Source organism: Rhea pennata, chromosome 3 (assembly GCF_028389875.1).
Source record: "Rhea pennata isolate bPtePen1 chromosome 3, bPtePen1.pri, whole genome shotgun sequence".
Taxonomy (NCBI): Eukaryota; Metazoa; Chordata; class Aves; order Rheiformes; family Rheidae; genus Rhea; species Rhea pennata.
This window is the reverse complement of record NC_084665.1, coordinates 72233575-72259343: the sequence shown is the minus strand read 5'-3', so window position 1 is coordinate 72259343 and position 25769 is coordinate 72233575. Positions and strand designations below refer to the sequence as shown.

Genomic DNA, 25769 nt, shown 5'->3' with positions numbered 1-25769 from the left:
TTTAAGTACAGCGTATGAGTACATTCATCTGTTTGTCTAGACAGTCCATTGAAGGATGCCTCAAGACTGTCCTCAAAATCATTTCACTGCTCTCAAGGACAGCAAATATGACCTCAGAGTGTATGTGACACCACAAGACCTATTCTAGCAGTATAGCATGTACTGTTTGTAAGTATGTTAGGATGGGGCAAGATGTGCCCCCACAGACTGTTTGTAGGTAGTCTGCAATATGGTTGTGAAGCCCTGAGGTAGCTGCAATGTCAATGCGTCTTTGGGCATACAGAGGTCCCAGAATTTTTTAAAGCTCTGCTTTTAAGAGCTATGCAAAGTTGATTTCAACACTGATTTCAGCTGGAGGATTTAATTAGATGCAGACTTAAAAGCCCAGCACAGGGGACTCAAGGAATGGAGAATACTATAGACTTTAAGAAGGGCTTTTATTTTTCACATTTGATAAAGATGATAAAGGTCAGTCATGGTCATTTTTGTTACTTCTTACTGGGGTAAGAATTCTGACAGCAGTAAGAATACTCGCACTGACTTTCATTGGGAATTGGGACTGCCTAACTGTCCCACATACTGTAAGATACCATATATTGTCTTTGCTGATATTGACTGTACTGTGAGAATATCTACAGGCCTCAGCTGAGAGTGGGGCCCTCTGTAAGACTCTCAGAGCTTCCTTAGATCATGGTAGGGCTGAGTGCAGGAGGGGACAGGGTGCTCAGTGGGTGGAAAGCTGACTTCTTGGTGTGTGCCACAGACTATAAGCAGTAGGTAGCAGCTGGCTCCTTGGACAGGAAGCTTGTGGAGAAAGGTCATGTAAATTATGTGAGGCAGAGAGCTAAAACAGCTGTTCTCTGAGTGTGCAGAACCTTATGTTTGGAGCTGGAAATCTGGGAAGATGATTTGTTTGGGATCATTCTCCTTAGTGGATTCATAGACTTTAGAGGACAGGTTAGTTATTAACATACTAGTAGTCACCTAGTATTCAAACAATAGTGTAGGGTTCTACCTTTCCCTTGCTAGCACACTGTTAACTGTTACTTGTAAGCCTTGTATGATGAGGGCTATAGGACCTAATTATAGCTGCCTGCTTGACTGTGTCTGTGCAATGGCCACATCCCAAGCTGTGTTCATCTGCAGCATGGTTTGTTTTCTTCTGTGTAGTCGGAGTTTGTGGTGTATGCTGAAAAATCCGTATACCATACATGTGTAGTTAGTTAGATGAGATGTGTTCTTTTTAGTGATTTGGTAATGCCCCATTAGACTTACTACATTTTCTGTAAAGTGCATTGCTTACTTCATGGCTTATCTCTGTTTCTTTACCATTTTCTGGCATGGGATTGTTTTTACATAGAATTCACATGATACATTCACGTGCTTTTTTGTTGAAGTGCAATATGTCTGCAGAGGCAGTTGTGACTACCACCAAGCCTGTGACTTAGTCTACATAAAAACACAACAATCATTATTTGTAATAAATTCTTACCTGCTGTTTGTGTAGGATGGCCATCTGTTTGACAAATCCCAGTGTAGAAGTCTGTTATATCTGAGAAGAGAAAGACAACCTGTTTCTCCGGCAGCTGTAGTTGCTTATTCTACCTCTTTATTTTCACACCAGGTGCTCAGTTCTATTAGACTGAGTTTGGATCATTTGGGAGCTTTTGACTTCTAGGCCAAGCACTGTTGATAATGCTGGATCATTTTAACCACACCATCTCTTTCAGTATCTCAGTTCTGGGGTTTCCCAATTACAGCTTGTATTTTAGGAAGTGCTTCTCAGTTCAGTCACCCAAATTGCTACATACTCAACATTGTTAGCCAGTTTTTGAAAATGCCTTTAGAATTGCTGAAACTCTGAGACAACATGTCTTATATTAAGTGATATCTCCTATCTGAGGATCATTCCACGTATATCCATGTAAATGGATTTCAAGATGCAGAAATAGATAGTGAAAGTGCCAAAAGCTCCTTTCTAAAGATACTTCTTTTGTCTGCAAGAAATATAATACTTTCATAAATATTTTCCAAAAAGTATCAACAAGTCATCCATTTTGAGCACATGGTGGAATACAGACAACTTTGGCTGTGTGTTCTGAATCAGTGTGTGTACATGACTGTCTTACCTTTTAGGATCATCTCATTCACAAATTGGCCTCAATTTGTATGATATACATTTTCTGAGCAATGAAAAACAAGCATTTCATAACCCTGTGTCTTGTGTGTGTAATTTTGGGAGCATTTATATTAATTTAAAAGCTTATACAATCATGAAAGAAGGCATTATCTAATATTAGGCATGGCTTGTTTACTTTGATGTCATCTATATTGCATAAATTATAAAAAGTGTTTGACCACCAAGAGGCTTAGCACAGTTTACATTCCAGCATTAATTCTGAAGACATCTTTGAAGACATTCAGATAAAATTAGCAAAAGATGCCTTCTGCCACTCTAGGGTACGCTTTATTTTTGCTCAGAATACGGAGCATGCTGCACTGCACTTTGCTAGAGCAGCAGCCTGAACAGATTAAATAAATACAACACTCTGTGGATGAATGGTATCTCCTGCAACTAAAGGTTAAGATGTCATTCAATGATTTATCTTTCCTAATGGATTTGTTGGGTTCTTCTGACAGGGACATAATTTACTACCTTTCGTACATCAGAGGTTGTGTTTTCAAAATGGTGTTTGAGGATTTATGATATTGAACTAGCTGAATTACATATGAAATTATCAACCGTTCAGTTGGACATTTAGTCAGTCATGTCAGGATCTAGGTATTTAGCAAAAAAGGGCTTCTGTAAGCCCTTTCAATAGTATTGTTTTATTTCAGAGCTGTTGTTAATCAAATGTTTCTGGAGAAAATCTGTAAAATAGACTGCTAATTGCATTGAGTGCTGTGCTGTGGCCAGCCAGATGTCAGGGGTGTCTGTTGTAGATGTCACCCTCTCTGTAGAATGTTATTGAAGTATTGCTTCCTTAATGGAAAATATTTCATCTGGCAGTCTAACTAGGTTTTGCAGTATGGGGTCAGGTGATACTCTCCCAGTAGAAGAGGTCAAAGAGAGGAGGGATAAAGAAAATACCATATTAGTATACATGTCGACTGAGATTTTGGAAAACTAAGTGTATATATGTCTACAAGCGTGAGTGTGACCCAAGGCGTATGTATACATACAAGAATTACATCTTCCTTTTGATTTTGCAGTTTTCAGTCATGACATGTTGCTTCTGTATGGGTAAGACTGATGGAAAGACTGCCTGGGTTAGGAACGTCTGCCATTATTTGAATGGTTCTTTTGGGAGGAGCAAGTAGCCTCTTCATTATTCCCACAGTACTGTACACACTCACAGAACTAAGGAAGTTTCTTGGTATGTGCACACTGTGTCAGAGCATATTCCTATCTGGAAACATTTCATTAAAGATTTCCGTCCAACAGTTCCTCTCTTCCTGATTTGAGAGTTCTTGATTGATTGTCATAGCTTGTGATTTTTCTTGGCTTGGCTTCTTCTCTTACCTTGTGCTGCATGTCCTTAAATCAGTATGCTTCAAATGGCCTAAGGGTCTAGACTGTGGGATGCTTCCTTATGGCCTGCTGGCTTGTTTCCAGAGGAGACAAAAATGTGTCTGTTTGTGGAATGCCCTGAGTAAACATTTGATTGTCTCCTTCTGAGCTTCTGATCACACTAACATAGACCCAGAGCTGCCTCTGTTGCATCCACACAAGAGGAGGAGATGAAACTGGGAAGCATATCCTCTTCTGCACTCGCATTGTCAGGCAGGGAGATGGGAATTTCTTCTGCTGTGAGGAAATCTGGTTTTGATATAAGTGACTACCACGGTTGCCTAGGCTGGATGACCTATCGAATAGCGGTTCAAATGAGAGTCATTCATTTAATGAATCTGTGTACCTAAACACCAGGAAGGTTCTGACATAGTGTCTGAAAATGAGAGATGTGTCAGGTTATACACCTCTTTACATGTCTTGCTTTGCCCAGCACTGTAAATCCAGGCAACTTATTGCATTATTCGGACATATGATCAGTCAGGCAAAGACATGCAATGAAATTGATAATAGTATGAATGAGTGATTGCATGATGAGTGGCTGTACTCCTCAAACTACCAAACCATTTGACGTATTCTGCTGACTTTTAGAAACTGAAAATACAGATCAGAGTCTTTGTTAGTGAGTTATCTTCCCCTTTTGTTTTTTAACAAGAAAAAGAAAAGGTCATCGCTTCGTTGGAGATGTTCTGTCCTTAAATTCAAGCTCTGAAAAGGTCTATGACTCTGCAAGCAGAATTACTGTCATCAGTATTGCATAACAATAATGTTTAATGCATTCTCCATTTTATGAAAATGAATAATATTGGAAACATTTTAAAAGTAGTGTAGATTTGCCATTGCTTTTTTAAGATGGAAACAAGAGGGACATTTCTAGTGTTCTTTAGTGACAATAGAAGACATAAAATTATGCTATAGGAGGACTACTGTTAAAAACAAATAAAATTCCGTAGAGGTGAGAAGGAGAAAAATACATTTCATAGGTGGATAATGTGCAAATCATAAACATTTAAAGCATATCTGGAGACTGGAATTATTAGAATGCTATAGTTGTTTCAGTGTACTTCATAAACATTCTGTTCAGTGCGTGGGATATGTTAATACCTAGACATGGAAAGTTGGAACTGCACTGAGAGAACACAGTTTTGAAGAATGTTTCTTCTCCTTTCAGTTTGATTATAAAAATGAAGGTATTCAGAAAAAAAAAAAATCTGATGCATGTACAACTTCAGTTAAGAGTCTACTCACATTGTGTGTGTTTGTTTTGTGACATATAGGACAGTTTTCCTGCTCGGTTTGGAGGAATACATTTCGTCAACCAGCCATGGTATATCCATGCCCTCTACACAGTTATACGGCCCTTTTTAAAGGAGAAGACACGGAAAAGGGTATTATTCTGTTTAATTTTCCATTATCAACTATTTATACCCAGCAGATGTGGCATGCTGTAGCAAAGTAGATAAAATATCTCAGTTTGTTATTGGTCCAATGTATTTAAGTATGTCTGCATTGTGAAGAGTATCTTCATCTGTTTTAGAAAAATAAATAATTTTATTCTTCAAGGACACAGCCAAGCAGTGCATGTAAATATATTTTTTAATTATAAGCATATGTTTCTTTTTGGGTTACATAAAAATTGTCAACATTACAATTCCCATAAGAAAGTCACAGTTGCAAAATATTAAAATTGTCCATCTTTCTTTTAAGAACAAAGATAGTGAGTACTAAGTCCTTTCTTAATGTGATTTCCTTGACATTAGTATGAACTAAAAGACACAGCTGGTACAGAGTAGTTTGAAAATACTGTTTTTGAATGAAAAGCCTATAGAAGGATATTTGTGCACATGCATCTGTGCACAAGCACCAGCAGTTTCTGAGATGTTGCTTAATTTGCAACATTTACATCAATGCAATTAAATTAGAACTTGGTGGTGAGAGCACATAGAATGATATTATTTCTGTAACAGGAAATTTTTATCCAGGAAAGCCCAATCAGCATCATACACAAAGCCACTACAAAGAATAGGACATTCTTGTTTTTTACAGGATCAGCTCACTAAGGTGCTCTGTGTTTTTTCTCTCTTCAAACACAGTCTACAAGGCCATAGTGATCCTTGGTGTTTAGCTGTTTTTTACTGGCAGATGATGCTTGAGAGACCTCTGGTACTTACAGATTTTGAACTATAGATCACAAAGCCTTTTATGTAATATCTGTTATAAATATGCGAACAAAGCCCCTTTTTGCAGGATTCCATTGACTACAACTTCAGTGAAGGAACATTTTAGTGCCAGATACGCTTGAAGCCTATTTAAGTCAAGTGCTGTGTATGCATAACCAAAGAGTAAAGCACAGCCCATGGATATGTTATAAGATTAGAAATAAGGGACAAGGTGGTTGAATATGGGTGCTTAGCGGTTAGGCATCTACATTTTTATTTAGACGCCTGAATCAGTAGCTTATATTTTCATAAATTCTGACTTTCTACAGAAGGTTTTGTCAATATTGAATAATATACTGAATAATATAATAACTATAAAAAGTAGGTCAAGTGGTTAAATTTGGATGCAGAGTCCAAAATTTAATGTCAAAATGTGAAAGTTGTGTTCAGCATATATAGTATAGAATCAAATTTGAAAAAAAACTAAAATAAATTATTGTGAAAAAAATCAGAATTCTCTTCAAAATTTCATTTGGTTCATTATTAATCTTTTGAGTTTATGCTGAATTATTTTGTATTATTTAAATATGAGATATTTACAACTAATAACTATATTCAGATAAAGTAGTACTAGGCATTTAGCCAGGCATTATACTATGCATTATACTAGGCATAAAAATATTACTAAAAAAAAAGAAACATTCCATCTGAAAGGCACTATAAAACAAATTATTTTTTGCCATTGATATCTGTTATTTCACACAACAGTAGGTCCTTTCCAAGCCGGAAGGACAGTTATTGGGTTTGCATTTTCATATTAAGCTTCCTTATCTCCACAGCTAATTGGAAAATCAGCTGAAATAAACACATATTTGGTCTTTTGTCTTTCTTCCCTTTGAATTGAACTCGTAGTAAATTATTCTAGGGGTAGAACTATCTGGAGAAGCCATTGAAGGGTAAACTGTGATTGAGTTGGCAGCACTCCAGCAGCTCGGTGATATCTCTCTGTACGTAGCTCGTACTCTGCAGTGAATAAGCTGCTACAAGGCAGCATCGTACCTTACCTTGCTGGCTGCTTCTGTACGAACAAATTAAAGGGGACTGGGCATTGGCTTGAGCCCTGGTTTGTGACTATTTGTCCTGTGTGGTTATGGGCCAGCCTCTGGCAGGGTACCGCCCTGTGCCAGCCTGTACTTTCTTAGACATGGCCCAGGAACAGTTCAGGTTATAAACAGACCGGTGAACACTATGATGACATGAGCCCGCTCTGGAGATGAAGCGAGTTTAACCAAATGGGTGTGAACTGTGCCGTGGCAATTGCTCTGTGCCAGAGAATGAGAACTGGCCTGTTTTATTTGCTAGCATAGAAGTAGCCACTGCGATTTATCTGTGCAGCCATAGAATCATAGAATCAGTAAGGTTGGAAGGGACCTCTGGAGATCATCTAGTCCAACATCCCTGTACCAGCAGAGTCACCTAGGGCACGTTAGGCAGGATTGCATCCAGGTGGGCCTTGAAGATCTCCAGAGAAGGAGACATATCTCCAGAGAAGGAGACAATAACCTACAAGAAGTGTTTCCTCTTTGTGGAAGGTCTGCAGGTCCCTCATATCAGTGGGAGGAGACTTTCCCTCAGGGCTCAGTACTGGGTCCCATCCTGTTCAACTTTTTCATCAATGACCTGGTTGAGGGGATGGAGTGCCTCCTCAGCAAGTTTGCTGAGGATACCAAGCCAGGAGGAGTGGCTGATACACCTGAGGGCTGTGCTGCCATTCAGAGAAACCTGGACAGGCTGGAGAGCTGGGCGGAGAGGAACCTCCTGAGGTTCAACAAGGGCAAGTGCAGAGTCCTGCACCTAGGGAAAAATAACCCTCGGCACCAGTATAAGCTGAGGACTGACCTGCTGGAGAGCAGCTCTGCAGAGAAGGACCTGGGAGTGCTGGTGGATGACAAGTTGACCATGAGCCAGCAATGGCCCAAGAAGGCCAATGGTCTCCTGGGGTGCATTAGGAAGAGTGTTGCCAGCAGGTGGAGGGAGGTGATCCTGCCCCTCTACTCAGCCCTGGGGAGGCCTCATCTCGAGTCCTGTGTCCAGTTCTGGGCTCCCCACTACAAGAGAGACATGGAGCTACTGGAGAGAGTCCAGTGAAGGTCTACAAAGATGATCAGAGGGCTGGAGCATCTGCCCTATGAGGAACGGCTGCGAGAGCTGGGCCTCTTCATCCTGGGGAAGAGAAGACTGAGGGGGGATCTTATCAATGTGTACAAGTACCTGAAGGGAGGGTGTCAAGGGGACGGGGACAAATTCTTTTCAGTTGTCCCGTGTGACAGGACAAGAGGCAATGGGCAGAAATTGAAGCACAGGAAGTTCCACTTGAACATGAGGGGGAATTTCTTCCCTGTGAGAGTGATGGAGCACTGGACCAGGTTGCCCAGAGAGGTTGTGGAGTCTCCTTCTGTGGAGATCTTCAAGGCCCGCCTGGATGCAGCCCTGTCTAACATGCTGTAGGTGACCATGCTGAGCAGGGGGGTTGGACTAGACGATCTCCAGAGGTCCCTTCCAACCTTATTGATTCTATGATTTATCTTATTTATAGAATTCATGGTTGGATGCTGAGAGTCAACATATACTCCTTAATGTATATATCAAATGTTAATTTTATTTATTTATTTCATTTTTTGCTTTATATTACTTTATTAGAAAAAACAAATATCATAAAAGAAAGGCAATATCTCTGTCTAATTACTGACTGTCTAGCTCTGACGTTAGTTCTCACCCTCCTTACGCCCCTGGTTCTGCAAACATTTGAAGCTATTTATATTTAAAACAATCGTGTGTTTGCAGGGCTGTGAATGTAGACTGGCCGTACTCAAGGTATATGCAACATCTGTCTTGAATGACTAACTCTGTAAGCCCAACACAGACAGAATATTCATACCACACAATATCCTGTGATAATGATGACATAATTTGGGCTTTGATGGTTCGTTTGATACTGCTTTGTTTTTACCTCCGTGTGTATATACAGATATTCCTACACGGAAATAACCTCAACAGTCTGCATCAGCTAATACATCCTGAGATCCTACCCTCAGAGTTTGGAGGAATGTTGCCCCCCTACGACATGGGGACTTGGGCGAGAACACTGCTAGACCATGAATATGATGATGACAGTGAATGCAATGCTGACTCCTACAACACTCCTGCAAAAGATATAGACAAGGACCTTTCTCCCAAATCCATGAAAAGGTGGGTTAAAACTACTGAGGTCTTCTAGTACTGCCGTGAGGTTAATGTTTGCCTTCCTCCTTTTTATGTTTTATGAAGCTATAGGCAGTTTCCTCAGTTTATTTTTTAGAAGATTTTTTAAAAGATCTCTGTTAATTATAGCCCATAGTATTGATTATTACCCATGTGGGTTGTGAGCTCAATATGATGAATTCAGTGATTTCAATATTTCATTCAGGTAATGTATACAATATTGTTTTCAGAACAAGCTAGTGTCCTGCCTTAGCTTACAAAAAACATTAGGGAGCCAGTGCTGGCTGGAGTGAGCCTTAGGGCTAAAGATAAAATAGGTCTAATTGTCCAGCCAGATAGTAGTGATGATTCTTACCTTTTCCCATCTCATAACCCAGTGCTGACTATCCACCAGCCTGTGAGTGCCAGGGTATTACAGCACCTGACCTTTCAGTCACAGTTACTGCACACAGCATGAGAAAAAGTGATGGGGAAAAACAGCACAAGAATCCATACAAATTGTTGTACTCAGATGTGATAAACATCTTCACAGTCTGATACTCTTCTTTTTGAGAAAACACAGTATAATTGCTTGCTGCATTTTGCCATTCTAAATCAGATAAAGTATAGGGAGAGATTTCTTGCCTCTATAAGGACTGGAAACAGTGAGGTGATTCACACGGCAGTGGTGAATCTGGTCTGACCTTGTGAGGGAGGTAGAAGAGAAAAGGGGAAATGTCGCGAAGAGGGAGATACAAGGGTTGAGCAAAGCAGCAAAAGTCAGGGTTCAGCTCATAACTGACTAGGTCTGGCAATGAATCTGGGAGGTCATACAGAGCAGAAAGCCTTTAAATGAAGTCAGACTACAATAGCTTGAAAATTCAGTTTCAGGAGATGACATTTGATGCAGAAGGGAGAAGAGTTTTGGAACATAATGTATGGAAAGTGGGAAATAGGAAGAGACTGGCTGGGAATGAGAAGTTAAAAAAGGTCCTGAATACATATGTCAAAGTTGCATTTAACACCAGGAATGGAGAAAATAGGTCAGTGAAGAGCCTGGGGGAGGGGAGAGAGTGAGCAATACATTTATATATGATTTGCACATAACACAAGAATTATGAGACACTGGGGAATTTATCCTGGAGAGAAGAGTAGAATACGGTCCCAAAATGAAGTCATGGGAGGAAAGGCTCATCCACGGAGGCAATAAGAAAACATGAGAAGGCCAGTAACGAGACTCTTGGAGGCAGATTTTCCAGACCAGCTTGGAGAAGTGTATTAATTGTAAAAAGCTTTGTAGGGGATTGACTACATTCTTCATTCTTTATCAAAGCAGAAGACATTTACCTATTTTCTTCTCATTTAACCAACACCTGAAAAACCTTTCATGTGGACTTGTACTTCAATGTTAACTTCAAATTGATCTTCAGCTTATTGCTTGATAGTCTTTATCTTTGGGTTAGCTGGCATAGCAGGAGACATAGCAGAAAACAAACATATTGAAAATTATATCTAAATAATACTCAGTTGAATGGCCTCACCTTCTATATAGATTCTCACATTTTGAGATAATGTATCCGCCTTGTCTGCTGGAATCCTGCTTCTGAGCTGTTATATCTAAAGAGGTACAGAGTAGACTTACTCTGCTAGTACCACGTAGAAGGGAATAATAAGAAGCTGATAATAATAATAATTTGCTTAACTTTATAGATTAAATTTCATAGGGGTCTAGCACGCCTCCAACAATTATCTTGTTTAATTTGGCTTTCCATTTTAGAATCAGTTTACTGCTCTGAAAGAGTACCCTTATACCAAAATCCTGTTAAGAATTCACTTCATCATTACTCATTTTGCCTACATGTGGATCAATGAAATTCCTAGTATATCCTCCAGATCTCCTGGACCTTTTATTGAGTTGGAGGAGTCCTCTTCCTTGAAAAGGTGGCTGATGCTGGGAGGACCTGGTGCTGCGTATGACGGGGGCCTCTGAGGGGTGTGTGTTCACACTGTACGGCACAGTTGCAGCACAGTTATTTAGATGGAGGCTGTGTCCACCCTTGGCTTTCATGGTTAAGGCACAGAAGTGGAGCTCTGGTGATCAGGACCCTGTTTGCAGCTAACCACAGCTGGATCACTTTTTAAACATCTGTGTTTGGCTTTGGCTCCTCATCTCTAAAATGGGAATTAGTAGTACAGCTCTGTCACACTGTGATTTGTGAGAATTTCTTCAGTATTGTCTGTAAAATTGATTTGGAGACGTAGATAAAAGGTGCTATAGACTTACACAAATGTTTTTCTTTTTACATAGGTTAATCCATGAATTACTGCTGCACAGAATGCAATATGATAATAAAACTTGATTTAATACTGACTGAAAACTGTCTTCCCCATTCTGCAAGGCATCTGGGCTCTTGAGCTTAGGAGCTTGGATTTGATTAGTTAAAATCTGCCTTAGAATTTGGAGTTTGGAAGCCCTAGGAATTTACGAGCAAAACTGCCATACTGGGAATTTGAGACCATGTTTGCAGCCTTCCTCTCAGTTCAGCAGATGAGAACTCCTGGACACTTTGGATGCTGAGATATTAGCAGCCTAGGAAAAGAGATTTCAATCTCCTATTAGTACTTACATTCAACTGGGAATTCTTTGAAATTAGTCTGCTCCCACAGCTTTTTTTAATCCTGATGAACTGAATTTTCCAAGAGTACAGCTTTCTGTTAGCAAATTTTCAGTCAGCTTTGCATTGGCACAGTACATTGTGCCGTTAAATTTTTTTTTTTTTTTAATTCAGTGGGTTCACTTTCTGCCTGAGGAATTGACCAGTATTCTAGATGAGGCTTATTGCACAGTATTAATTTAAAAAAAAAATAATTATGTTTATCACAAGAGAGATCATCAGATTTTTAAAGCTAATTTTCTTGATTTTTGCCATTAATAAGAAAGAGAAGTATGCCATTAATAAGAAAGAGTAGTATGTGATATTAGAAAATATCCTTGGATTTAAAGCTTTCACCCACGATTTAATTCAGATATTTTTCCTCAGTTTTGTTTTTAAAGTTTTTATTTATTTATTTATTTTGGAGATAGACCAAATTGTCTCCTGCTATCAGCCTCATTCATTGGTTTCAGTGTATGGTGCCATTTTCTGAGAGGGGAATTGGCCCTGTATGTTTATCTTATGAGAGAGGTCAGAATTGATAAATGTTTTGTCTCTCCGCTGTAGCCCTGCAAAACACCAATTAGTAGTAATGCTACAGCCACTTACAGTGGACTTCCTATGACTGAAGATAAATACCTACATTGTAGAGATGAACACGTGCTTCTAGCTGTCTCAAATCCTCTTTACAGAAATGGAGAGAAATAAATATTTCTAGCATCTGAGTCATCTTGCTCTAAAGGAGACATCTAACAAAGGTTGCAGGTACTATAGCCTAAAAATGTCTGCTTTTTTGACAAGCTAAGGCATAGGTGAGGTGAATCCTCTTCTTAACACTTCAAACTTTTTTTTTTAATGGAGCAGTTTGATTTTGCTGAAAATTGTATCTGAAACTGTATCTTACTCACACACGGCAGTTGCAGGGAATTATAGTACCAGTCTTACAGTGCTGTACTGAATCAGAGGATCTTAAAAATTTTACAGTCCTCAATGAATTTACCCTTACCATCCATCTGGGCTGTGTGTAGTTAAGCTGATAAGTGCATTTGACAGACGTGTCCGCTGCTCCAGAAATCCTGCTGGCCATGGCAGGGTTCCCCAGGGTTGGCTTAGCAGCATGTGCGGCTGCATTTAAGTGCTGTTCAGGAGAGGAGCAACTTGTGCTTCCAGCTAGCATGTCACTAATTGCGACATGCCATTAGCCAGCTGGGTTGCTGAATTATACCTTCTTTACCATATAGCCCTCTGGTCAAGAGGGTCAATGCTTAGGACACTACAAAAGACAGCTTAGTTTGCCCTCTATTTTATGTACTGAGGATGTATCCTGCTTCACCATTTCCATGAAAAAAAAGAAAATCCCTGTATTCCACCTTTTGCCTCTATCCGCAAACTAGCACAGAGCCTGTTAAAGCAATGTAATCATTTCATGAGGGTATTTTCTGACCATTTGCTACGATCAGATGCTCAGGGTGCCCGTACTATTATTTTTAAGCCCTGGCAAAAACGAAAATAAACAAAAGAGAGCTGACATTTACACTCATTTGACTTGATCTGGAAATGTCAAATAAGCGTGTTATCCTTCTGCAGGTCTCAATCAGTTGTGGATCCCGGAGTGCTAAAACGCATGGATAAGAATGAGGAAGAAAACATGCAGCCTTTGCTTTCACTTGACTAACAGTTCCTGAGCATCGAAGATGAACTGAGGTGGAAGGCACTGCCTCTTAGCAGCAAGCAAACCATTGGGAAAGAATGTACCAGCTGGAAGCCTATTTATTCATGTTAATGTAGCATAATGGAAGCAGGCAGCAGGTTTTACCATTCTGCCTGAATTCTGGATGCCCTTGGGTGAAAAAAGAAGAGAGAGAAGAAAAAAAAAAAGAAAAAAAAAAGAAAAGAAAAGAAAAGAAAAGAAAAGAAAAGAAAAGAAAAGAAAAGAAAAGAAAAGAAAAGAAAAGAAAGGGAAAAGAGGAAACAATAATTTATTCTGTAAGTGCCAACTTGTTTGTAAATACAATATAACCATCCACTTTGAATTTGTAAGTTATGGTAAGCAAATACTATGGAAATGAATGCCTATTAAATATGCCAGTGAAATGCACCATAAAAACAAGAAGAAAACAAGCACTCACAAAAACACACACAAATACACGTTCACACATAGAAACGCATACCGGACAAAGAAAAATATCAAAGCCAATTAAAGGTTGCACTTCTTATAGGAAGCCATATTGCAGCCATCATATTGACTGCTGTTTTGTTTTCTCTCTGCAATGCTCATGTAGTGTGCAAAGATAAAGAAGGAATGTAAGAACCTGGAGATGTTGTAACCTGTTGAATATTTGCTAACTGTAGGAATTTATTTCACAAATAACTTTGTGATCTAGGATTGTGACTTAGTATAAACTGTGTAGCATTGTAAAAAGATAACAGATGAGCTGGCACCAACTCTTTGACGGCTTTGCTGTTTGGCTGTACAAATCTGCGAGGTTTCTTCCTTTACTTTTCATTTACAGTTTGAGCTTTGCAAGTAACTTGGCTCATTACCCTAGTCTGGGTGTTGTAATGTGGGCCATATCGGAACTACTTCTCTTGCATTTTGGGTGCACGTCAAGAATTTTTCCAGAACTCTGTTCTCCCTTGGAATGAGAAACTATTCCTCCAAATAAAGTGTAATAACCAGTATTTGGATATAAAGCCTGGCAGCAGCAGGTTAAAAGTCAATCACTGAATCCTGTGCACTGGGAGACTGCATACATATATATATTTTTACCAATCTCTAACAATCCTATAAGGTGACATTGTTGGACAAGTATATTTAATTGAGGGTTTATACAAGAAATCATACCTATTCAATGTACTTAGATATATTATAGATTGTATATTGAGACAATGTCATTATTAATATAGTAAAACTTTCCATAGAACAACAGCATCACACTCCAAGCAAGGATTAATATGAATAAGTTGTAGTCAAACATCTCAGCCTATGTGTTTAGGACATTTTTGTTTTGGTTGTAATGTAACTGTATATATTGAACATGTGCCATAATAGAGAAATACATTTTACCTCAAAAGGGCAACAGGATTTGCTAGGGATTGAACAAGTCTGATGAAATGCAGGGATTGTGTCATCATCGTTGTGTGCTGGTGCGTGTGCAGTCTGTTTTATGCTGAGGCAAGAATATGTCCTTTTCACTAAGTAGACATTTCTTATTAGGGTTTAACTTTTCAAGTACAATGAGAAGACAGAGGATACCCCTAATACATCTGAATGGTTAAAAGTATTGCAAGACCATGTCTGAAAAGAGCGGGGTTAATTGAGAATACTCTTAACAGCTGACCACCGTGGAGGTAATAGCTCAAGCAGCCCTACCTCCAGAGCTCCATAGTACAAACGATTTCTTCACTTCCATCATCACTGAAGTTTCAAAGTTGCCAGTTTAGGTCACCTCTCTTCTTCAGTGATAATTCCAGCTCTAAGTATTAATAGACTGTGAAGAGTTAAAAGAATGCGGAGAGTGAAACCTTGAAAAAGCAGGTCTCCGAATTTAGCTGTAACTCATGTAGTAGCATCATTGGCGTTTCTAAGTTCTCCCTGTCAGCATCACCCTTGATTAGCCTAGGCGATACACAGAAAAAGATTTCATACTTTGCAGTACATTAGCAACTTTAATAAATAGTGTATGTCTTAACATGTGATTGTTTTGCCTGGAACTTGTTGACCAAGTCACTGAGTTTCCACTCGCTTAATACTATTTTCATTATACATGTTATGAAATGCAAACAGCTTGAAATTGAGAAGTGTTTAACAGCAGCACCTCCAGAAAGGGCAGATGGAAACTGTACTTGCTTATATCTTTTTAGTCTGTCTTGCAAGTCTTCAGTGATAGAAACTGTTGTAATACCACTTCTATGCTTTGAGGGACTTAAAAGATTTATGAATTCTTACCTACTATTTTATTCAGTTGTCTTTTTCATGAGCCTTGTAATGTCATGCTGTATAGGTAAGATGTATCTCTAGTTTTACTAAGTGCCATATTTGAATGTATGTTATGCACACCCACACTTATGGTTTGTAGAATAGTATATTGCCATAGATCTGATTCTTAAAATCCATATCAAATAAAACTCAGATCAGTAGAAACTTTTTTCCTCTAGGGGATCCAGAATTTAGTCAGAGTTCCACGTTTATGCAAACTATGACCTGGTGGTGATCAAAATCTTTATGGATGCCTTTGGATTCATGGGCTGAAGCTTGCTGTAAACCAGCACGAAGCTGATTTTGGAATATGCTAGCTGTCTAGTCAGAAAATGCAAAAACCTCTTAAATCCTGACAGAGCATCTTTGTAGGAAAGTATGTTGATAAGACTAGCTTCTGCAGACCAACTGATAGATTTGTTTTGTTTTTGAATCCTTTATTTAGGCACTTAGCTGCAATTTATGCAATGTATTCTGATGACTGATTTCAGCTTTAAGTTAATGAATATTAATATATTATTTCTAGAAAGTGAAAGTAGGATATATTAAAATTTTGCATAACTAGGACCTCATCTCTCTTCAAGAAGAAGACTACTTTTTCAGTGAGATCTTTATTGTTAAGGAGTTGGGCTATCGTTCTTGTTGGCTGCAGTTTTTTTTCAGCTAAAGCAAATTTTTGCAGCATTAACAGTAGTTGTGACACTGGATAAGAAATATAATTATTCTTCATATGCTCTCAGTATTCTTTGCAGGCATTTCTCTTACTTACCAGGGTTCATATTAAACAGGATTTCTACCTTTCCCTTGTAGAAAATCTGTATAACAAGGTCAATTTTTAATAAATGAAATTTGGACTAAGAACATTTTTCCAATTTTTATTATCATAGGAGGTGATATTCAATTTTTATAGCAGAATTGAAGTGCTAAAGATAGAATTCAAAGGAAGCACTTTTATTTCTTATCTTTGTTGTATATTGGGTAGGACTAACTTTGCTATAGTTATGCATGCCGATATGCATATATCAAGAAAGAAAATTCCTGCAATATGAAGAACTTAGTGGAAAGGCTAAATACACCTGTCCAACCAGCTAGGTAGAAAAAAAGGAACAAGAAAAAAAAGTGTAAAAATTGACAGTTTCAGGCCTTTAATGAAATCTAAAAATGTCCACTTAAACTGTGTCTCTTCTATGAAACAAATGTTTAAAATATATGGAGAAGTAATGGAAACTTTCATGCTTAAAACCTTGATTCTGTTGCCAAAGATGTTAATAATCTGTTGGTTTTATGAATTGACTGACCGGGAATAAGTCCCACTAAACTGCAACAGATACACAGACTCCAAATAGTTATTTCTTGCAAAGTAGCTTTAAGATAATTATGTCCTTATTGAAAAGGTAATTTCTTAAACAATATATGTTGCGAGATGTTGCAAAAGTCACAAAAGATGTTCACAGAGATATGCATAAACTAAATACAGAATTAAAGAAAACAGGAGTCAAAGGCACCTCAAGAGGTCAGCTGCACTGATAAGTGGAAGAACCGATTTGCTTTAATTGTATTTTTCTTCAAGAATTGTTTTAATTCAGTACCTTGCATGGAATGTTCTATGTATTGTTTAATCACAGTTACAACAAAACATAAGAACAATACCAGAAAAAATTGTAACGTGACTATATTTTGTTCATATCTTTTTCTATTTATCTGTTCTGTTCGGGAAATTAAAAAGTTCACCAAGCATCATAAGAATTACCTTTCAAAATTGCCTGGGAAACATTTTCCAATAAGCCTTGGTCCTGTCACTGTTATGTTGTTTCCGTCATTACTGTTGTATATATTTGTCAAGAATCTTAAAAAAGTCATATTTAGAAGAGCATGGAAAAGAGAAAATCTTCAAATCAGCCTTCAGGATTTTGTATAAAATCCTAAAAAAGCTTTTTAGATTGCTTTGAATTTGGTTTTGATAATCTTTGTCTGCCTATGGGAAATTGCTGAGCTATCAACAACACTGGGTACCAAGACAATTTTGTAAGATAAATATCAGTGTGAAAAGCAAGAGTCTCAAAGGATTGTGCTGAAAAATCACTTAAGCATATGGTTAGCTGTACAATGTCCTTTTACTGAATAGCATTTTGTGAGTAGTTTACAAGTTTGTATTTGTGGTACTGAATATAGTGCTTTGATTCACAAAATTCAAAGCATGCTATGAAATCAAGAAAATAATTGTTATCCCATTTCTCAGGTAGCAAAATAGAAATACAGTGAGATAGAGACATTAAAATCTCAATACAAGACATTCATATTATGTTTATGTACAGCAAGAATGACACTCTGATCACTCAGTTTGGTTTGAACTGAAGAAAAGAAGACAATATCTGTCCCTATTCTGTGTGAGGACCGTCTGCCTGTTGATTCACAGCTGTCCCTAGACTCCTTGGAAATCTCCTGAGTATTATAGCTTGAGAGCTTTATAAACCAGGAATGATCTGCTTGCCTGTGGAATTACGTCTGAACGTACATGCTTTGTGCTGAGTAAATGGTGAAAAGACAGTATATCCCCAAATGAAATGCCTTTGTTCTCTATGTGATTGATAAAAAAGGCAGTTTGAATAACTCCAAAGGCAGATCCTGGCTGCCCAGGAACGAAGTCTCAGCCAGGGAAGATCCCCTTCTGTTGGCCCTGAAAGATACATACTCTGGCACTGACAATACAGGGAACATTTGCTTTTCATTTAGAGGTATTCTTAAATGACCTCAAATGACAATGCAAGCTAGGGAGATATGATCCCACATCCTTCAATACCTTGTGACCTTCAATGAATCTTGTGTCAGGTGTCTGTATCTAGCACATTAACTTGGACGTAACCTTCATTCTACATTTCAGCTTTCAGTTGTATGGGAAATTTTTGAGTATCAGCTTTTGAGATCTTAATTTGTTCCCTTCATATGGCTCTGTTGTCACAAAATAACACTGATCTCTGTTGGTTTGCAGAACTTACAACATGATTTTACTGTTAAAAAAAAAAGAAAGAAAACAACAACTTGTGATATGCTGGATATACTGTACAGTTGAAACAGAGGTCACAAACTCTCACTACTTTGTCATTCATGCTCCAGTATTTAGTGGGAATAAACTGCTCTAATTGATACCAGACATATCAAACTTGAAAGAAAGTTGAAAGAAAAAGGAAGAAAAAGAGAAACTTCTGCAGAAATTCATAATCTGAACTGAGGGTGTCAGAGCGGAATTCAAATGGGAGGAAGCAGCTGGATATTGGCAAAATGTATAGACCGTGCCAAGGGAAGATGTTGATGCTTCTTATGGCACCGTATTTCAAAGCTAAGTTATGTTAATACATAACCAAATTATTTGTCTGTGGGAATCCTGGTTAGCCAGCTCTTTTGTTTTGAATAATTCACCTACAACAAGTCTTTTCTAAAAAGAGGTGACAAAGCTTCTATTTGCTGTTAGCAGATAATTCACTTCTAGGGTACCGATATATTTGAACAGCAAAAAAATGGCTGGGGTTAATTAGGGTCTGTATTTGATATGGAAATGCCACTGTGTTTCCTTAGAGAGGCTGCTTCATCATCAACACACAGCAGTGCCAAAAGGCAAGTATTTCAAATCAAGTCCCTTGGTTAATAAAAAATTAAGGGGAGAAAAAAAGCAAGGGAAAAGATAATAAAGAAAGATAAAAAAAAAATAAAATGAAAACGGAAGCAAGTCTGTACTGGAAAGCGAAATGAATGGCATAAATGATGTGAAATAACTTGTACAAAAACTTTCATGGAGTAAATCATTAGGCCTTCTTGTGTCTCCCATCTATATTAAGAACAGAGTTACCCTTTTTCACCCTGTTTGCCTTCTATGGTCCTGATGGAGTTTCCTGAATCTTTAGAAAATACTTTGAAATATCCTGTAAAATAATCAGGAGCTACTGTTAACTGAGTACCAGTTAACCATGAGCCATGAGTCACCATGGCTTTAATGGATCAGTGTATTTCAGTAGATCTTAACTCCGAGATGGGCCCTGGGCCTGGGCACCCAAAGGGATATGCAAAACAGGGTGTCCTACCTGGATGAATGCTTGCCTTCAGAGGTCATGAGGAGAGAGAAGGGAAGGGGCTGTGCACCAGGAGGAAAAGGCAGAAGGTCTATGGAGAAAAGGACAACAGGGAATGGGAGTGAACAACATCCATTCTTTAAATGTATTGGTGAGGGAGCCTTTCCCTTGCTCTGTAATCAGTATAGAAGAGGCCTTATAAACCCCATCGCATATCTGTCATCATCAGGGAGAGAGAATGTCTTCTCCTCTTCACAACACAAACTGTTTTTTGGATATTTTTAAACATGATATATATGCTGGGCTTGAATTGTCTCCGCTTCTGTTGTTTCCCCTGGGGCTCTGGGGATGTGGCTATCCCATAGCGTGTAGGAGCTGGGAAGCTAATTTCACAAGCCTGTCTCAGAGGAAGAGAAGGAAGGGATGGATGCTGCAAGCCCTGCTGCAGAGATTATTTCATATGAGAATGTAGTGCTTGTTTGGATTAAAGTCTGTCTTGCCTTGGCATCAATATCTGCGCCTGCTCTGTTTAGAAAGGCCCGTGAGTAAAGTGGTGCAGGAACGTTCTCCAAACACTTAGGTGTCTTGTGCTAATTATACAGCCTTCAAGCTGTGGCTGGTGATCTCTGTCCTGTGTCTTTAAGCAGTTCTGCTGGTGGTGTTAATAGTAGCCATTAGTCACTCAGAGTCGAGATGATTTAAAGGAAGCTGACATCTTTGAACATCATGCTTACGTCTAAAAATATTTAATTGGTGATTGTTACAAGTAACGCCTAAGATTTTGGTAACTTAGAGATTCAGGGTTTGGTTGCATTGTATCCTTGATAAGATTTAGTGTATAATCACTTTCCCTTAAATATGGTTTTCCCTGAGGTTCATGTGGATCTTTCACGCATCAATGGCAGAAAGAAATTGCATTAAATACTAGAAAATGTGATTCTAAAGCTATTATTGCATTCAGAGGGGCACATGTAGAATGCCTGACACTGTTTTTAAAGAATTTTGTTTTACGGTTAACTAGGTCTCAAATTGACAGTAATGCTTCTCTTAAATTGGCTTATTCTCTAGCTCTTTCACCCTGTGGACTGTTTTGTGAAAGGCATCCTGCAAACCTTTCCCAGCTCTGCATCTTTTCTTCTCTTACCCCCTTGCATTCCACAATGTCCTGTTTTCTGTACATATTTTGTTCTGTGAATGACTGGAGAAAACTGTAAAACCACTGATGATCTGCAGACTAGAGCCTGAGAACCGCTATTTAAATATTTACCTTATACAAATCTGTGGTGATGGGGTGAAGTGGAAAATGGGAACAACAACTGACCTCATCCATAGAGGAATACAAGAAAAACTCTGGCAAAGAGTTCCTAAAGGTGTAGGTAGACAATCACCTGAGACAGCTGTTGTGATTTAAGTTGTTACCTTCCACTGACTGTTAATTATCACCCCTCAGCTGGGAATTATAGCCCCAACACTTAAGCAACAGTGGATTATGGAAGTACTTCTGTTTCAGTGAAGGTTGTCAACAACTCACACTAACCCATCTGATTCTGTACTCATGCAAATTTATAAATATTCATGCAATCTATTGATACATCTCTGCTACATGGATGGTGATTAACAGCTAGTTGTGGCAACATCTAAAATTGCTGTAGCTAGATTGGCTATCTGTGCCTTAAGGCTCTAGTGATCTGTAGAACCTGCTTAGTGGTAACCACTAAATACATTTTTTGCATGCAACAATCTACTTTGGAGCCTTACAGGAAACACTACAGCACCTATCAAAAATTAAATTACAGAAGTAATTTGCAGAGAGTGCTCATATCCTCAGGATAAATTTTTGTTTTTTTGTTTCTCAATTTAGTACTGTTAGGACTCAGGGGGTCTGAGATTTGTAAAGCCGGGACAAGTCTATCAATCGTGTTCTCTCTACGTATATTTTCGAAAACTAATCACTTTTCACAACTTGTTGTCAGTTTAAATTTTATTCTTGGACCTAGCAAGAAGGTTACTTTTGGTCTGTTGTGTTCTGATGTAAAATCTGAAGATTAAGTAACTTTGTGAAACATGTCACTCTTTATATTGTATATTTAAATACCATCAGTTCTCTGTGATCAGTGGGCTACTTTGGAAAGTACTACTACTTTAAATCATTGTTGATTACTGAGGAAGAATGACATTCTGTTAAATAAAATATGACCAAATGCAATTAAAATACACATATATTTTTGTGTTTGTACATGGGAGTATTTGTCTGCTTGCTTGTGCTAAAATATGAATGAAGGAAATATTTTAATTGAATGAACCATAGCTATTTTTATCAACTTTTTGAAAGAAAAATGAGAAATAACTGAGCATGTGAGTTTATTCTGGTAACATCGTATGTCTCCAACCTCCATGCCTCCCTGCTCGATGATAAGTTTTAAAGAGCTCGTGTATTCCATACATGCAATACATCATAGGGTGAGCTGTCACTTCTTGGAAGTCTACAGGTCATGAAAGCTCTCACAGATGAAGATCATGCAGAAATATAGTACAAGGAAAGCTTATTTTTCCCAAAGATCTTTATTCCTCTTCTTCCTCTCAACTTTTTTCATACTTTTTTCCCTAGCATTATGTCATATTTGTTACCTTTTCTTTTGAACTCACACTAGTCATTTTAGCTCTGCATAGAGATGCCAGTTTCTTCAGAGTGATATTATTGTTGCCAGGAAAGAGTAATCAGAGTAAGACAAAACAGATCTTGTGAAGCTGAAGCTATGCCTGCAGAACAAACATATTTCACTCTAGATTTTTCTTTTTTGACAAGGGGAAAAACAGTAAATAATAGTTGTGAGTTTATGTGCTTCTCCAATGTTCTTGCTGTAGTATTCCTCCCTTGCGTATGGCATATGGACAGTTAATCACTTTTCCTGCACATTTTCTATGTCTTAACTTTGGTTTACAAAGATTAAAAAAAATAGGCTGCAACAGTTTTCTATTTCACATATAATCTCAGTGATATTCTCAGGAGCCTTCCTTATTTGAATTTTACAAGGTATAACTTAACAAGAAGAAGCATAGATTGCCTGATTACCACGAAAAAATACTGATGGTGTCTTTTCCCTGTGGAAATGTAGTCTTTCAGTTCCCAGGGACAGTCGTTGTATCCCGTATGTAAGCAATTGCTGTGCAAGGGTCCGTTCCATCATTACAAATGCAACAGCATAGACTTTCATAAGGGGTCCAGCACAGCTCTCACTCTGCTCCTTTTGAGATGGCTTTTGATGTGTCCTTTTGACACATCACTTACTGAGCAGAATTAAAGTTCCAGAAAGCTGGTTTGATTTGCTACAATACCTCATCGCAATGCCTCAAGTTACAACCACTGGGAGCTTGTTCGTTGCCAGATTGCTTTCTCCTGAAAACAGTGTGATCCCCTGTGTGTGTGTGTGTGTGTGTGTGTGCGCGCGCTTGCGTATGTACATGTCCACTTGTCCTCCTCTGCTCCCATTCTGGATCCCATTTACTAATTTCAGTTATCTCTGGGAGAAAGACAGAAAGAGGCTTCAAACCTTGCACATAGATCGAGGTGGGCATGCATAATGTGACCCAGCAGACTGGGAGGCCCTGATGGAGGAGATGCGGGAGCTGGCTGGGGTGTGCTGCAGCTCGCAGCCACTCTTCTGCCACAACTGCCTGCCAGAACTGTGGGGTGGAGGATGGAGCAAGATGTGCTGAAAACCTATGCTAGGCTTGCATGTGCAGTGTGTGCCTGTGTCTCCCAGTATAGATGTGTGGTACCACAAAAAGAGGCAGCTGGGCAGAGGGGAGCAATGCTACCAGTTCCTGGGCTGCGTGCAGAGTGAGCTCACGCTGTTGGACACCAGCATGTCTGCACGGACAGGAGATCTGACGTGTGATGCAGCCAAAAAAGAGGGTGTCAGCATAACTCCCACCTGCCTGGAGACATGGTCAACAGGATGCACAGGAGCACTGGAGACTCAGCTGGAGAATTAATTACCAATCATGCAACCACAGCGTCAGTGAAGCCTACGATAGCCCTGCAACTATGTAGGACAGAGCAGTAGATAGCATGACTAGCACATGTTCACAAAGTTCAGAATTCTCTATGGCAGTAGAAAAGGAAGTATTTGGTCTCACACAGTGCTGGTTTCATTCTCATAGGCAATAGTAGTAGAGGAAAATAACATTTGGCCTTCTAGACAAGTATCCATGCCTGACTGGTCAAAAACACTTATAGCAACTGAACCTTGACTGACATAATGTTCCTTCCCCTCTAGACAGATTACTAGTTTGTCAAGCAGTTTGCTTTCCTTTAATCCATCATTTCAACTATTGAAAACTCTTGAGATTAAAACCTGAAAAAGTACATGCATTTGAAAAAATTGTCACAATGGTCAACATGGAGAAAACATTTTTACACTATCCTTCTTCTATTCACACCTGGAACGTTTTCACTTTTAGTTTTCACTTTTTTCTTTTAGTGAAAAATTTAATACCTTTTCTCTTCCCAAGTTTTCACAAGACAAAAGAAATTATTTCATAGTAGTGAAATATCGTTGTTTCAATTTTATTTCTAGTGATAAAGTTATTGAATATAGTTAGTCATATGATTTGGCACTAACAGTTTTTATTTGAATTTCTGAAAACAAAAACATTTCTTCCTCATGCAGCAACAAGTTGGAAATAGGACTGACCTCACTAAATCCAGTCCTCAAAGTCATTATAGAAAGCCTAATCCATATGAAGATGCTGTGATTTAAATATTGATCTTAATGAGAGAGTCATTTTTCTCTTTCGATTTGAAGTATGTCTATAAAATATGAAGCTTTCTATTAAATTTCTAAATTACCACTGTAGTGGAAAATGACAACATGATCAAAAGCTTTGAGGTTCCTTATTTTTTTTAATGAATATAAACTTTTTACAGTTCAGACCAAGCTATCAAGAAATAGAAGAAAAATAGCCTAAAATCTTTATGTGGTGGGTCTAAAGCACTAAGCAAAGCTGAGATACACTCCTCTGCACCAGACTATCAACTTAAAAATTTCTAGACATTAAGGCTTTACATTATTATTAGATTTTCATAATGCTCATATAACAAAGACCTCAAGGAAAAATAAAACAATTTGTGTGCAGAGACCGAAGAACCAGAAAACAAAAAAAGGAACTAGTGAGCCGCAGCTCGTACTATCTTCCGTGACCGCATTCCTCACACATGTGATTTTACCTTCTTATTCTTCAAAAAACTTCAGAAAAGCCAGGGATCTCACCCCACGCTGTGCATCAGGATGATTTTATCAGTAACTTGCACATTCCTCCTGCCCAAGCCCGCTAAACCTTAATAGTTTCTTATGATATGATAGTGTCATTACCTCTCAACTATTTCAAAGCATTTATGGACTGAGCTTGTCATGAACTAAAGCTACAGCACAGACGAGAGTATTTGGAAAAAACTTTGTAAAAAAGACCTGTCAAGTACGCAGGCTCTTCAAGAGGTATGCTTTGTAGCCGCTTTTGGGGATCACGATCTTTAAATCATGGAGGTAAGGAAAGGGTGAAAGGTATACATCTGCTAGATATGTATGCAAAACAGCTGATTTAATAAGAGACTGTGCTGTGAAAAAGTGGCTTCAGCCTTTTCTTAAATTCTTACTGTGAGAAAACTGCCCTGTTATCAGACTTCAGTCCAATGTAGAGGCTGTTGCAGTAGAGGCTGTTGCAGGACAATGTGAATTAACTAAAAATCAAGCATTAATTGAGACTGACCTCAGCTCTTGCGAACAACATATACAGACACTTGCTGTTTTTGTGGGGGATCTTTTGGGGGTTTTCGAGGAAAGTGGGAATGCACCTTGTTTTTTCACTTCTCCATTTTCTCTGAGGCTTACTGCCTTAATTTTTCTCTACCCACCTCCCTGTGGCTATGAAAAGAAGCAAATGGATCTAATACATAGGAATTTCTTTATTCTTCATTTCTTTCCAGTTTTCTTCTTCTAGACTGAGTCTGTTTTTGTGTAGTTTTTTTTAGGGAAGGTGGAGAAATTAGTCTTTTTTTCCATTCCAATGTAAGTTATCAAATTGTGTTTTCAGAAATGAGCA

The 25769-nt window shown here is 38.5% G+C and overlaps 1 protein-coding gene across 1 annotated transcript in view; it reads left to right on the top strand.

Moving 5' to 3' along the window:
- The window catches only part of CLVS2 (clavesin 2), a 56663-nt gene extending 43182 nt beyond the window's left edge, over window positions 1-13481 (top strand). Inside the window, exons 3-5 of the mRNA XM_062570922.1 lie at window positions 4849-4959; window positions 8759-8979; window positions 13212-13481. Coding sequence (XP_062426906.1) covers window positions 4849-4959; window positions 8759-8979; window positions 13212-13299 — 420 coding nt within the window. The 3' untranslated portion in view covers window positions 13300-13481. The remainder of the gene's footprint in view (window positions 1-4848; window positions 4960-8758; window positions 8980-13211) is intronic.
- Window positions 13482-25769: the final 12288 nt, after the last annotated feature.